The sequence below is a fragment of the Salvelinus fontinalis genome, chromosome 18, assembly GCF_029448725.1.
Source record: "Salvelinus fontinalis isolate EN_2023a chromosome 18, ASM2944872v1, whole genome shotgun sequence".
In the NCBI taxonomy this organism is placed as follows: Eukaryota; Metazoa; Chordata; class Actinopteri; order Salmoniformes; family Salmonidae; genus Salvelinus; species Salvelinus fontinalis.
The window spans coordinates 62,694,268-62,708,429 of record NC_074682.1 but is presented as its reverse complement, the minus strand read 5'-3'; the positions used below and the strand labels follow the sequence as shown (position 1 = coordinate 62,708,429).

Genomic DNA, 14,162 nt, shown 5'->3' with positions numbered 1-14,162 from the left:
CAGAGACTGTTGAATGAATGTTGTAGTCAGTGACCAGAGACTGTTGAATGAATGTTGTAGTCAGTGACCAGAGACTGTTGAATGAATGTTGTAGTCAGTGACCAGAGACTGTTGAATGAATGAATGTTGTAGTCAGTAACCAGAGACTGTTGAATGAATGTTGTAGTCAGTGACCAGAGACTGTTGAATGAATGTTGTAGTCAGTGACCAGAGACTGTTGAATGAATGAATGTTGTAGTCAGTGACCAGAGACTGTTGAATGAATGTTGTAGTCAGTGACATGATACTGTTGAATGAATGTTGTAGTCAGTGACCAGAGACTGTTGAATGAATGAATGTTGTAGTCAGTAACCAGAGACTGTTGAATGAATGTCGTAGTCAGTGACCAGAGACTGTTGAATGAATGTTGTAGTCAGTGACCAGAGACTGTTGAATGAATGTTGTTGTAGTCAGTAACCAGAGACTGTTGAATGAATGTCGTAGTCAGTGACCAGAGACTGTTGAATGAATGTTGTTGTCAGTGACCAGAGACTGTTGAATGAATGTTGTAGTCAGTGACCAGAGACTGTTGAATGAATGTTGTAGTCAGTGACCAGAGACTGTTGAATGAATGTTGTTGTCAGTGACCAGAGACTGTTGAATGAATGTTGTAGTCAGTGACCAGAGACTGTTGAATGAATGTTGTAGTCAGTGACCAGAGACTGTTGAATGAATGTTGTAGTCAGTGACCAGAGACTGTTGAATGAATGTTGTTGTAGTCAGTGACCAGAGACTGTTGAATGAATGTTGTTGTCAGTGACCAGAGACTGTTGAATGAATGTTGTTGTAGTCAGTAACCAGAGACTGTTGAATGAATGTTGTAGTCAGTGACCAGAGACTGTTGAATGAATGTTGTAGTCAGTAACCAGAGACTGTTGAATGAATGTTGTAGTCAGTGACCAGAGACTGTTGAATGAATGTTGTTGTAGTCAGTGACCAGAGACTGTTGAATGAATGTTGTTGTAGTCAGTGACCAGAGACTGTTGAATGAATGTTGTAGTCAGTGACCAGAGACTGTTGAATGAATGTTGTAGTCAGTGACCAGAGACTGTTGAATGAATGTTGTAGTCAGTGACCAGAGACTGTTGAATGAATGTTGTAGTCAGTGACCAGAGACTGTTGAATGAATGAATGTTGTAGTCAGTAACCAGAGACTGTTGAATGAATGTCGTAGTCAGTGACCAGAGACTGTTGAATGAATGTTGTAGTCAGTGACCAGAGACTGTTGAATGAATGTTGTAGTCAGTGACCAGAGACTGTTGAATGAATGTTGTAGTCAGTGACCAGAGACTGTTGAATGAATGTCGTAGTCAGTTACCAGAGACTGTTGAGTGAATGTTGTAGACAGTGACCAGAGACTGTTGAATGAATGAATGTTGTAGTCAGTGACCAGAGACTGTTGAATGAATGTTGTTGTAGTCAGTAACCAGAGACTGTTGAATGAATGAATGTTGTAGTCAGTGACCAGAGACTGTTGAATGAATGTTGTCGTAGTCAGTGACTTGACAATAATGGCTGTCTTATTTCTTTCCTCTAGATCCTGTCGTCCATTGAGTTGCTGCAGCATGCTCTGCCTAAAATCAACCACAGCACCTCCGAGCCGTCGCTACACAGAGCAACACACACGGAGGACATTAACATCTGCCCTTTGACCTACACACGCCAACCTACCGCTGTCTTCTAGACCCACACCAACCTGCATCACAAATGGCACTGTATGCACTACGTTTTCACCAGAGTCTCATAGTACTGCCTTATAGGGCTCTGGACAATAGAAGTGCACAAGGTGCCATTTTATAATGTCTGCAAGGTCGTCTCCCATCAGGCTGCCTGTGTCCTAGCCTGGAACCACCCTGCCTCAACATGCTAACAGGCATGCTTAAGGAGCAGTAACCCCACTTCCTAATCCGTTACATGTTAAAGCACATTCTGTCCCAGTGCTGAGTGTGCTACAACAATCTACTCACAAGATCAGCATCAAAGTGTAAAGAGTTTTTTTTATTGCAATTGATGCTATTTCTCTCACTGATGTGAGGGTGTTTCTGAACATAATGTCCGCTAATTTGGCAAATCATTTTATGTCAGCGTCAAAATGGCTGTGTGAGTGGACATGCAGAGTTGATGTGTTGTAACTGTTTCCTGGCTACACACATCCATGTCGGACTGTCCTACAGGGTATTGGATCATGGTATATATATAGATGAAGAGCTGCTGCCGTGTTAGGCAAAGGCTATTCAATCATGAAGTTGTTTTAAAATTAAAGGATTTTCATGTTATCTATTAGCTTGCCTTCTAGGATAAATATTGTACTTGAACAAGCATTATAAACCTGAAAGATTATTTTTATTAAAATACAATGAATAAACAAAGCCAAATATCTATAGACTGAAACAGAACACACGCCATGGTTGTGAAGTAATATGTCCAGGCCTTATCCAAGTTATTCCATTCATTAACCCATAGGTTATACAGCGCTGTCAAACATTTGTTTTATTCAATGAATGGACTCCTATTGGATAAATACATTAGAAGCCAACATAGTAATGAATGATTAACCATAGAATATACATTAAACACTGTAGCATAATATCCAGACTCCCTGCTATAGGTTAGTCACCCCAGGCAGCTTCACTCAACAATAGATGTCTGCTTTATTCTCTTACTATAGATGTGGGATAAGGTCAACATTACCATTTTTATTTTATAAAGTTGTTAAACCTCAATGTGAGAATCCATCAACACTAAACAGTTCCTCTAGGAGGAACTAGCTACCTGGACAACAGAAATGTAACTGTTTAAATGAACACGCCGAAAATTGAGTCAAACAGACTTGTGTTTAATTAGATGTTTCTCCTGTAACACCACTATCATGTTGTCGCCTGGCTGAAGGCTGATCTATATGATCGCATCTAAAGCATATCAGAACCATTACAGCTCTATGTACAGATTTACTACTTTCCACACAAATGTACCATGATTAAAAAAAAAAGCCTCAAACCATCAACATGAAAGGCTTACTAGTGAGTACACGTTATTCTCCAGTGTTGTATGTTTGAGCCGTTGGGCAGAGTGCTGGACTGGGTAACGGGTAGTTAGGGGCCTGGGTAACGGGTAGTTAGGGGCCTGGGTAACGGGTAGTTTGGGCCCCAGGTTGAGGGCTCAGGGCTCTGCAGACACCCCGCTGCTCTCCTCCCTTCCTGGACCAGACATCTGCATGAAGAGTTCTCTCAGTTCGCTGACCTCGTCTTGCGGCGGCTGGGCAACGCTGCGCTGCTCGCGTTCCTCAATGAAGTCCCACAGACGCACAGAGTTCAGGAACTACAACCCAACAACACACAGAAGATTTGTTATCATGATGCTAGTTAAGTATTGTATTGGCAGTAGCACCATATCTTATCGTACCCTCACGTTCCCCTCAGAGCCCAGCTGCTTGCGGGGTTTGTCCGGCTCGGCTCGCGTTCCGTCGGGGTAAGCATGCATGTAGAAACACTTCCCTCCAAACGGACAGGTTCCCCGACCCTGGTCAAAGTATTTACACGCCTTCTTACTGCAGAAGGAAGACACCAGGACAGGAGAGAACAGGACACTGGGTTAGAGTTAGAGACCAGCACCCTGGTCAAAGTATTTACACGCCTTCTTACTGCAGAAGGAAGACAACAGAAGAGAACAGGACACTGGGTTAGGGACCAGCACCCTGGTCAAAGTATTTACACGCCTTCTTACTGCAAGAGAAAACAGGACAGGTGTTGGAACTAGGACACTTGGCAGGGTTAGGGACCTGGGGCCTCATTTAAAAAACATTGCTTAGGCACAAAACATGCATGCCCCAGTTTTCGCGCAAAGGTTGGCATTTATAAAAACTGAACTTGACATGAATCAGCTTATCCTCCCGCAAACTTTAGACCATGCGTACACACAGTTTCTTGTGGTTGAAATATTGCATTGCAAGAAGGCAAAAGTAGTAGCCTAGTAGTGGCAGCAGCCTAAAGATGCCTGTAGTAGTAGTATGTGCAGCCTAGAGATGCCTAGAGTAGTAATAGCAGCCTGTAGTGGAAGTAGCAGCTTAGAGATGCCTGTAGCAGTAGTAGCAGCATGTAGTAGTTAGTATGCTAGAGCAGTAGTAGCAGCCTAGTAGTAGCAGCATGTAGTAGTTAGTATGCTAGAGGAGTAGTAGCAGCCTAGTAGTAGCAGCATGTAGTAGTTAGTATGCTAGAGCAGTAGTAGCAGCATGTAGTAGTTAGTATGCTAGAGCAGTAGTAGCAGCCTAGTAGTAGTTAGTATGCTAGAGCAGTAGTAGCAGCATGTAGTAGTTAGTATGCTAGAGGAGTAGTAGCAGCATGTAGTAGTTAGTATGCTAGAGGAGTAGTAGCAGCCTAGTAGTAGCAGCATGTAGTAGTTAGTATGCTAGAGCAGTAGTAGCAGCATGTAGTAGTTAGTATGCTAGAGCAGTAGTAGCAGCATGTAGTAGTTAGTATGCTAGAGCAGTAGTAGCAGCCTAGTAGTAGCAGCATGTAGTAGTTAGTATGCTAGAGGAGTAGTAGCAGCCTGTAGAAGTAGCATGTAGTAGTTAGTATGCTAGAGCAGTAGTAGCAGCCTGTAGTAGTTAGTATGCTAGAGCAGTAGTAGCAGCCTGTAGTAGTTAGTATGCTAGAGCAGTAGTAGCAGCCTAGTAGTAGCAGCATGTAGTAGTTAGTATGCTAGAGTAGCAGCAGCAGCCTGTTGTAATAGCCTAGAGAAGCCTACAGTAGCAGCCTAGAGATGCCTGTAGCAGTAGTAGCCTGTAGTAGCAGCAGCCTGTATTAGCAGTAGCAGCCTGTAGTAGCAGCAGCAGCCTGTTGTAATAGCCTAGAGAAGCCTACAGTAGTAGCCTAGAGATGCCTGTAGCAGTAGTAGCCTGTAGTAGCAGCAGCCTGTAGTAGCAGTAGCAGCCTGTAGTAGCAGCAGCAGCCTGTTGTAATAGCCTAGAGAAGCCTACAGTAGTAGCCTAGAGATGCCTGTAGCAGTAGTAGCCTGTAGTAGCAGCAGCCTGTAGTAGCAGTAGCAGCCTGTAGTAGCAGCAGCAGCCTGTTGTAATAGCCTAGAGAAGCCTACAGTAGTAGCAGCAGCCTGTTGTAATAGCCTAGAGAAGCCTACAGTAGCAGCCTAGAGGCCTGGTGTGTTTACAGACATATTCAATCGCTGTCGCCACATGCTTCAAGATGGCCACCATTGTTCCTGTACCAAAGATAGCCATTTAGTTCAGTTATCACCATGTAGCACTCACTTCTGTCATCATGAATTGCTTTGAGAGACTATTCAAGGATAATATCACCTCCACCTGAGACCCACTTCAGTTTGCATACCCGCCCACAGACGATGCAATCACAATTCCCCTATCCCATCTGGACAAGAGGAATGCTGTTCATTGACCACAGCTCAACATTCAACCCTCAAAGCTCATCATAAAGCTGAAGGCCCTGGGTCTCAACCTCACCCTGTGCAACTGGGTCCTGGATTTTGACGGGCCGCCCCAAGGTGGTGAGGGTAGGAAACATCTCCACTTCGCTGATCCTCAACACTGGGGCCCCTCAGCCCCTCCCTGTTCACCCATGACTGCGTGGCCATGCACGTGTCCAACTCAATCAAGTTTGCAGACAACACTACAGTGATAGGCTTGATTACCAACAACGACGAGACGGCCTACAGGGAGGAGGTGAGGGTCCTCGGAGTGTGGTGTCAGGAAAACAACCTCACTCAACGTCAACAAAACAAAGTAGATGATCGTGGACTTCAGGAAACAGCACCTCCCTAGTCACATCGACGGGACGGAAAGATGGAAAGTTCTGCCAGTTCTCTGACCTCCTCCCTATAGGTTGTCTCATTGTTGTCGGTGATCAGGCCTACCACTGTTGTGTCATCAGCAAACTTAATGATGGTGTTGAAGTCGTGGGTGAACTGGGAGTACAGGAGAGGACTAAGTACACATCCCTGAGGGGCCCCAGTGTTGAGGATCAGTGTGGCAGGCGTGTTGCCTACCCTTACCACCTGGGGGTGGCCAGTCAGGATCCAGTTCTAGAGCGAGTTTTCCCAGGGTCCTTAGCTTAGTGATGAGCTACGTGTAAACTATGGTGTTGAGCGCTGAGCTGTAGTCAATGAACAGCATCCTCACATAGGGGTTGCTTTTGTCCAGGTGGGAAAGGGAAGTGTAGAGTTCGATTGCATCATCTGTGGATCTGTTGGGGCAGAATGCGAATTGGAGTGGGTCTAGGGTATCAGGGATTGTGAGACATGACCAGCCTTTCAAACCACTTCATAGCTACCAACGTGAGTGCTACGGGGCGATAATCATTTAGGCAGGTCACCTTTGCTTCCTTGGGCACAGGTACTATGGTGGTCTGCTGAAACACATGGGTATTACAGACTCGGTCAGGGAGAGGTTGAAAATGTCAGTGAAGACACTTGTCAGTTGGTCTGCACATGCTTTGAGTAAACATCCTGGTAATCCGTCTTTCCCCGCGGCTTTGTGAATGTTGCCCTGTTTAAAGGTATTGCTCACATCGGCTACCAAGTTTTATCACACAGTCGTCCGGAACAGCTGGTGCACTCATGCATGCTTTAGTGTTACTTGCTTCAAAGCAAGCATAAAAGACATTTAGCTCGTCTGGTAGGCATGCGTCACTGGGCAGCTCGCGGCTGGGTTTCCCTTTGTAGTCTATGATAGTTTTCCACAAATACCTAGGTGTCTGGTAAGACTGTAGACTCACATTAAGCATCTCCCATGCAAAATTATATCTAGAATCGGCTTCCTATTTCGCAACAAAGCATCCTTCACTCATGCTGCCAAACATGCCCTCGTAAAACTGACCATCATACCGATCCTCAACTTCGGCGATGTCATTTATAAAATAGCCTCAACACTCTACTCAGTCTATGCAGTCTATCACAGTGCCATCCGTTTTGTCACCAAAGCTACATATACTACCCACCACTGCGACCTGTACGCCCTCGTTGGCTGGCCCTCGCTTCATACTCGTCGCCAAACCCACTGGCTCCAGGTCATCTACAAGTCTCTGCTAGGTAAAGCCCCGACTTATCTCAGCTCACTGGTCACCACAGCAGCACCCACTCGTAGCACACATTTCTCACTGGTCACCCCCAAAGCCAAATCCTCCCGTGGCCGCCTCTCCTTCCAGTTCTCTGCTGCCAATGACTGGAACAAACTGCAAAAATCACTGAAGCTGGAGACTCATATCTCCCTCGCTAGCTTTAAGCACCAGCTGTCAGAGCAGCTCACAGATCGTTGCACCTGTACCCATCTGTAAATAACCCATCCAACTACCTCACATCCATACTGTATGTATTTATCTTGCTGTGTGTGTATATATGTGTATATACCGTACATACATACCAGTCAAAAGTTTTAGAATACCTACTCATTCAAAGGTTTCCTTATATTTTCTACATTGTAGAATAATAGTGAAGACATCAAAACACATATGGATCATGTAATAACCAAAAAAAGTGGTAAACAAATATTTGAGATTCTTCAAAGTTGCCACCCTTTGCCTTGATGACCGCTTTGCGTTCTCTCAGCCAGTTTCTTGAAATGTTCCGTATTGACGGACTGTTGTTTCTCTTTGCTTATTTGAGCTGTTCTTGCCATAATATGGACTTGGTCTTTTACCAAAAAGGATTATCTTCTGTATACCACCCCTACCTTGTCACACATCTGATTGGCTCAAACGCATTAAGGAAAGAAATTCCACAAATTAACTTTTAACAAGGAACACCTGTTAATTGAAATGCATTCCAGGTGACTACCTCATGAAGCTGGTTGAGAGAATGCTAAGAGTGTGCAATGCTGTCATCAAAGCATGAATACTTTGAAGAATCTCAAAATAGAAAATATATTTTGATTTGTTTAACACTTTTTTTGGTTACTACATGATTCAATGGTTTATATGTCATCACTATTTTACAATATAGAAAATAGTAAAAATAAAACCCTGGAAGGAGTAGCCGTGTCCAAACGTTTAACTGGTACTGTGTATATACATACCTGACTCCAGACTTGAAGTCCTCTATCAGTCTGTTCTTCTCATCCTGGTCCTCCACCCAGTACACACTAGGGATGACAAACTCAGACACCACTCTGCACTCTGGACACGACCTGGAGAGAGAGGCACACGGTTAGCCACATCCCTGTATATTATGGCCAGTCATTCTGCTTCACATCACAGTGGCATCCTGTTGTTCAACTAGCTGCAACTCCCTCAAGTTGTCAGTATCACCTGATCATGTGAGTTTCTAAACACAGTAATAACAGTGGAGGCTACACATGTGCTTATACTAGCACCCTGATAGCCATGGTAACAGATGAAACAAGATCAGGGCACATATTCATAAAACATCTCAAGAGTAGGATCTACTCTGCTCTATTGCTGATCTAAGATCATAATATTACATGGACTTGATCCTAAATCAGAACTACTCTGATCTACTGCTGATCTACTGCTGATCTACTGCTGATCTACTGCTGATCTACTGCTGATCTACTGCTGATCTACTCTGATCTACTCTGATCTACTCTGATCTATTGCTGATCTAAGATCATAATGTTACATGGACTTGATCCTAAATCAGAACTACTCTGATCTACTGCTGATCTACTGCTGATCTACTGCTGATCTACTGCTGATCTACTGCTGATCTACTGCTGATCTACTCTGATCTACTGCTGATCTACTCTGATCTACTCTGATCTACTCTGATCTATTGCTGATCTAAGATCATAATATTACATGGACTTGATCCTAAATCAGAACTACTCTGATCTACTGCTGATCTACTGCTGATCTACTGCTGATCTACTCTGATCTACTGCTGATCTACTGCTGATCTACTCTGATCTACTCTGATCTACTCTGATCTACTCTGATCTACTCTGATCTATTGCTGATCTATTGCTGATCTACTCTGATCTATTGCTGATCTAAGATCATAATATTACATGGACTTGATCATAAATCAGATCTACTCTGATCTACTGCTGATCTACTGCTGATCTACTGCTGATCTACTCTGATCTACTGCTGATCTAAGATCATAATATTACATGGACTTGATCCTAAATCAGAACTACTCTGATCTACTGCTGATCTACTCTGATCTATTGCTGATCTAAGATCATAATATTACATGGACTTGATCCTAAATCAGATCTACTCTGATCTACTGCTGATCTACTGCTGATCTACTCTGATCTACTGCTGATCTAAGATCATAATATTACATGGACTTGATCCGAAATCAGAACTACTCTGATCTACTGCTGATCTACTGCTGATCTACTGCTGATCTACTGCTGATCTACTGCTGATCTACTGCTGATCTACTGCTGATCTAAGATCATAATATTACATGGACTTGATCCTAAATCAGATCTACTCTGATCTACTGCTGATCTACTGCTGATCTACTGCTGATCTACTCTGATCTACTGCTGATCTAAGATCATAATATTACATGGACTTGATCCGAAATCAGAACTACTCTGATCTACTGCTGATCTACTGCTGATCTACTGCTGATCTACTCTGATCTACTGCTGATCTAAGATCATAATATTACTTGGACTTACATACTCAGTAACGCATATGAATTTGGGTCTAGATCCAGAAACGTAGAAGATGCATTTACTTGATGATGGTGTTTTCATACTGCTTGGTGTGTATAATATCTTATTATTGATGGTGTTTCCATACTGCTTGGTGTGTATAGTATCTTATTGATGGTGTTTCCATACTGCTTGGTGTGTATAATATCTTATTGATGGTGTTTCCATACTGCTTGGTGTGTATAGTATCTTATTGATGGTGTTTCCATACTGCTTGGTGTGTATAGTATCTTATTATTGATGGTGTTTCCATACTGCTTGGTGTGTATAATATCTTATTGATGGTGTTTCCATACTGCTTGGTGTGTATAATATCTTATTATTGATGGTGTTTCCATACTGCTTGGTGTGTATAATATCTTATTATTGATGGTGTTTCCATACTGCTTGGTGTGTATAGTATCTTATTGATGGTGTTTCCATACTGCTTGGTGTGTATAGTATCTTATTGATGGTGTTTCCATACTGCTTGGTGTGTATAGTATCTTATTATTGATGGTGTTTCCATACTGCTTGGTGTGTATAATATCTTATTGATGGTGTTTCCATACTGCTTGGTGTGTATAGTATCTTATTGATGGTGTTTCCATACTGCTTGGTGTGTATAGTATCTTATTATTGATGGTGTTTCCATACTGCTTGGTGTGTATAATATCTTATAGATGGTGTTTCCATACTGCTTGGTGTGTATAGTATCTTATTGATGGTGTTTCCATACTGCTTGGTGTGTATAATATCTTATTATTGATGGTGTTTCCATACTGCTTGGTGTGTATTATATCTTATTATTGATGGTGTTTCCATACTGCTTGGTGTGTATAATATCTTATTGATGGTGTTTCCATACTGCTTGGTGTGTATAGTATCTTATTATTGATGGTGTTTCCATACTGCTTGGTGTGTATAGTATCTTATTATTGATGGTGTTTCCATACTGCTTGGTGTGTATAATATCTTATTGATGGTGTTTCCATACTGCTTGGTGTGTATAATATCTTATTGATGGTGTTTCCATACTGCTTGGTGTGTATAATATCTTATTGATGGTGTTTCCATACTGCTTGGTGTGTATAGTATCTTATTGATGGTGTTTCCATACTGCTTGGTGTGTATAGTATCTTATTATTGATGGTGTTTCCATACTGCTTGGTGTGTATAGTATCTTATTGATGGTGTTTCCATACTGCTTGGTGTGTATAGTATCTTATTATTGATGGTGTTTTCATACTGCTTGGTGTGTATAATATCTTATTATTGATGGTGTTTCCATACTGCTTGGTGTGTATAGTATCTTATTGATGGTGTTTCCATACTGCTTGGTGTGTATAGTATCTTATTGATGGTGTTTTCATACTGCTTGGTGTGTATAGTATCTTATTATTGATGGTGTTTCCATACTGCTTGGTGTGTATAGTATCTTATTATTGATGGTGTTTCCATACTGCTTGGTGTGTATAATATCTTATTATTGATGGTGTTTCCATACTGCTTGGTGTGTATAGTATCTTATTATTGATGGTGTTTCCATACTGCTTGGTGTGTATAGTATCTTATTATTGATGGTGTTTCCATACTGCTTGGTGTGTATAGTATCTTATTATTGATGGTGTTTTCATACTGCTTGGTGTGTATAATATCTTATTATTGATGGTGTTTCCATACTGCTTGGTGTGTATAGTATCTTATTATTGATGGTGTTTCCATACTGCTTGGTGTGTATAATATCTTATTATTGATGGTGTTTCCATACTGCTTGGTGTGTATAATATCTTATTATTGATGGTGTTTCCATACTGCTTGGTGTGTATAATATCTTATTATTGATGGTGTTTCCATACTGCTTGGTGTGTATAGTATCTTATTGATGGTGTTTCCATACTGCTTGGTGTGTATAGTATCTTATTGATGGTGTTTCCATACTGCTTGGTGTGTATAGTATCTTATTATTGATGGTGTTTCCATACTGCTTGGTGTGTATAATATCTTATTGATGGTGTTTCCATACTGCTTGGTGTGTATAATATCTTATTGATGGTGTTTCCATACTGCTTGGTGTGTATAGTATCTTATTATTGATGGTGTTTCCATACTGATTGGTGTGTATAATATCTTATTGATGGTGTTTCCATACTGCTTGGTGTGTATAGTATCTTATTGATGGTGTTTCCATACTGCTTGGTGTGTATAGTATCTTATTATTGATGGTGTTTCCATACTGCTTGGTGTGTATAGTATCTTATTGATGGTGTTTCCATACTGCTTGGTGTGTATAATATCTTATTATTGATGGTGTTTCCATACTGCTTGGTGTGTATAGTATCTTATTGATGGTGTTTCCATACTGCTTGGTGTGTATAGTATCTTATTGATGGTGTTTTCATACTGCTTGGTGTGTATAGTATCTTATTATTGATGGTGTTTCCATACTGCTTGGTGTGTATAGTATCTTATTGATGGTGTTTTCATACTGCTTGGTGTGTATAGTATCTTATTATTGATGGTGTTTTCATACTGCTTGGTGTGTATAGTATCTTATTGATGGTGTTTTCATACTGCTTGGTGTGTATAGTATCTTATTATTGATGGTGTTTCCATACTGCTTGGTGTGTATAGTATCTTATTGATGGTGTTTTCATACTGCTTGGTGTGTATAGTATCTTATTATTGATGGTGTTTCCATACTGCTTGGTGTGTATAATATCTTATTATTGATGGTGTTTCCATACTGCTTGGTGTGTATAGTATCTTATTGATGGTGTTTTCATACTGCTTGGTGTGTATAGTATCTTATTATTGATGGTGTTTTCATACTGCTTGGTGTGTATAATATCTTATTATTGATGGTGTTTCCATACTGCTTGGTGTGTATAGTATCTTATTATTGATGGTGTTTCCATACTGCTTGGTGTGTATAATATCTTATTATTGATGGTGTTTCCATACTGCTTGGTGTGTATAATATCTTATTATTGATGGTGTTTCCATACTGCTTGGTGTGTATAATATCTTATTATTGATGGTGTTTCCATACTGCTTGGTGTGTATAGTATCTTATTATTGATGGTGTTTTCATACTGCTTGGTGTGTATAGTATCTTATTGATGGTGTTTTCATACTGCTTGGTGTGTATAGTATCTTATTGATGGTGTTTCCATACTGCTTGGTGTGTATAATATCTTATTATTGATGGTGTTTCCATACTGCTTGGTGTGTATAATATCTTATTATTGATGGTGTTTCCATACTGCTTGGTGTGTATAGTATCTTATTATTGATGGTGTTTCCATACTGCTTGGTGTGTATAATATCTTATTGATGGTGTTTCCATACTGCTTGGTGTGTATAGTATCTTATTATTGATGGTGTTTCCATACTGCTTGGTGTGTATAGTATCTTATTATTGATGGTGTTTCCATACTGCTTGGTGTGTATAGTATCTTATTGATGGTGTTTCCATACTGCTTGGTGTGTATAATATCTTATTATTGATGGTGTTTCCATACTGCTTGGTGTGTATAGTATCTTATTATTGATGGTGTTTCCATACTGCTTGGTGTGTATAGTATTGTAGTTATCAGCTCCCTTGATGCGTGGCGTGTATAGTAGTTAAACTCACTCTTGTTTTCAAACTGCTTGGTGAGTATAGCTGTTATCAACTCACTTGATGATCTTGTTCTCAAACTGCTTGGCGCAGCGCCACTGGCGGATGCAGGAGAGGCAGTATGTGTGGCAGCAGGAAGAGAGGATCCCGAAGCGTCTCTCTGAGGCAGCAGCTTTCTCATAAACCACCTCCATACAGATAGAACACACCTTGTCCTGGCTGTGCTGCGCTGCAAACGCCTTCTCCATGTCCGCCTCAAACACCATCATACACATCTGAGGGACAGCCATCACATGGAATGAATCCAGACTTGATCCATATCTATGCTATTTCATTTATAAATCACCATCATAGACGTTGATATCCAAAACGACCTATTCATGTTGTTTGTATGACACTCCTACCAGTGCAGTTAGGGTTAGAGGATGGGTCCTACCTTCTCGTGAGCTCTTCTCTGCTCAGGGTCGTGTGGGTGGAGCACCTGCAGGCTGCAGATGTCACACAGGTCACCATGGAGATAGGGGCAGGTGTTTCCGTAGTGACACTGTCCTGCAGCAGCGTAGGGACAGAGCTGTTGCTGGGGGCAGGGGACGGAGACAGGGTAGGGGCCGGCCGTGGCAGAACACTCCAGACTGGTCCTGATGGCGTCCAGGTAGGAATGAGGTTTGGCATGGGCGCTGTTGTCATGGTATTCCGCCCAACACTCCGCCTCGGTTACCTCTGGGCCATCTCCACCATAAGGCATCATTCTGCTGTCACAGCCCGGGGCTGGAACACACACACACACACACACACACACACACACACACACACACACACACACACACACACAGGAAAGAGAACAGGATACAGTTGAAGGGAACATAC

The 14,162-nt window shown here is 41.7% G+C and overlaps 1 protein-coding gene across 2 annotated transcripts in view; it reads right to left on the bottom strand.

The window, feature by feature from the left end:
* Positions 1 to 2,360: 2,360 nt before the first annotated feature.
* Positions 2,361 to 14,162, bottom strand: part of LOC129815847 (E3 ubiquitin-protein ligase makorin-2-like) — a 34,126-nt gene continuing 22,324 nt past the window's right edge. Inside the window, exons 4-8 of one of the 2 annotated variants that reach the window (XM_055870012.1) lie at positions 13,732 to 14,063; positions 13,356 to 13,570; positions 8,078 to 8,188; positions 3,442 to 3,586; positions 2,361 to 3,357 (exon numbers count right to left, since the gene is read on the bottom strand). In XM_055870012.1, coding sequence (XP_055725987.1) covers positions 3,199 to 3,357; positions 3,442 to 3,586; positions 8,078 to 8,188; positions 13,356 to 13,570; positions 13,732 to 14,063 — 962 coding nt within the window. In that variant the 3' untranslated portion in view covers positions 2,361 to 3,198. Of the gene's footprint in view, positions 3,358 to 3,441; positions 3,587 to 3,703; positions 3,762 to 8,077; positions 8,189 to 13,355; positions 13,571 to 13,731; positions 14,064 to 14,162 lie in introns of those variants that run through there. The other variant, XM_055870013.1, reaches the window with a different exon arrangement.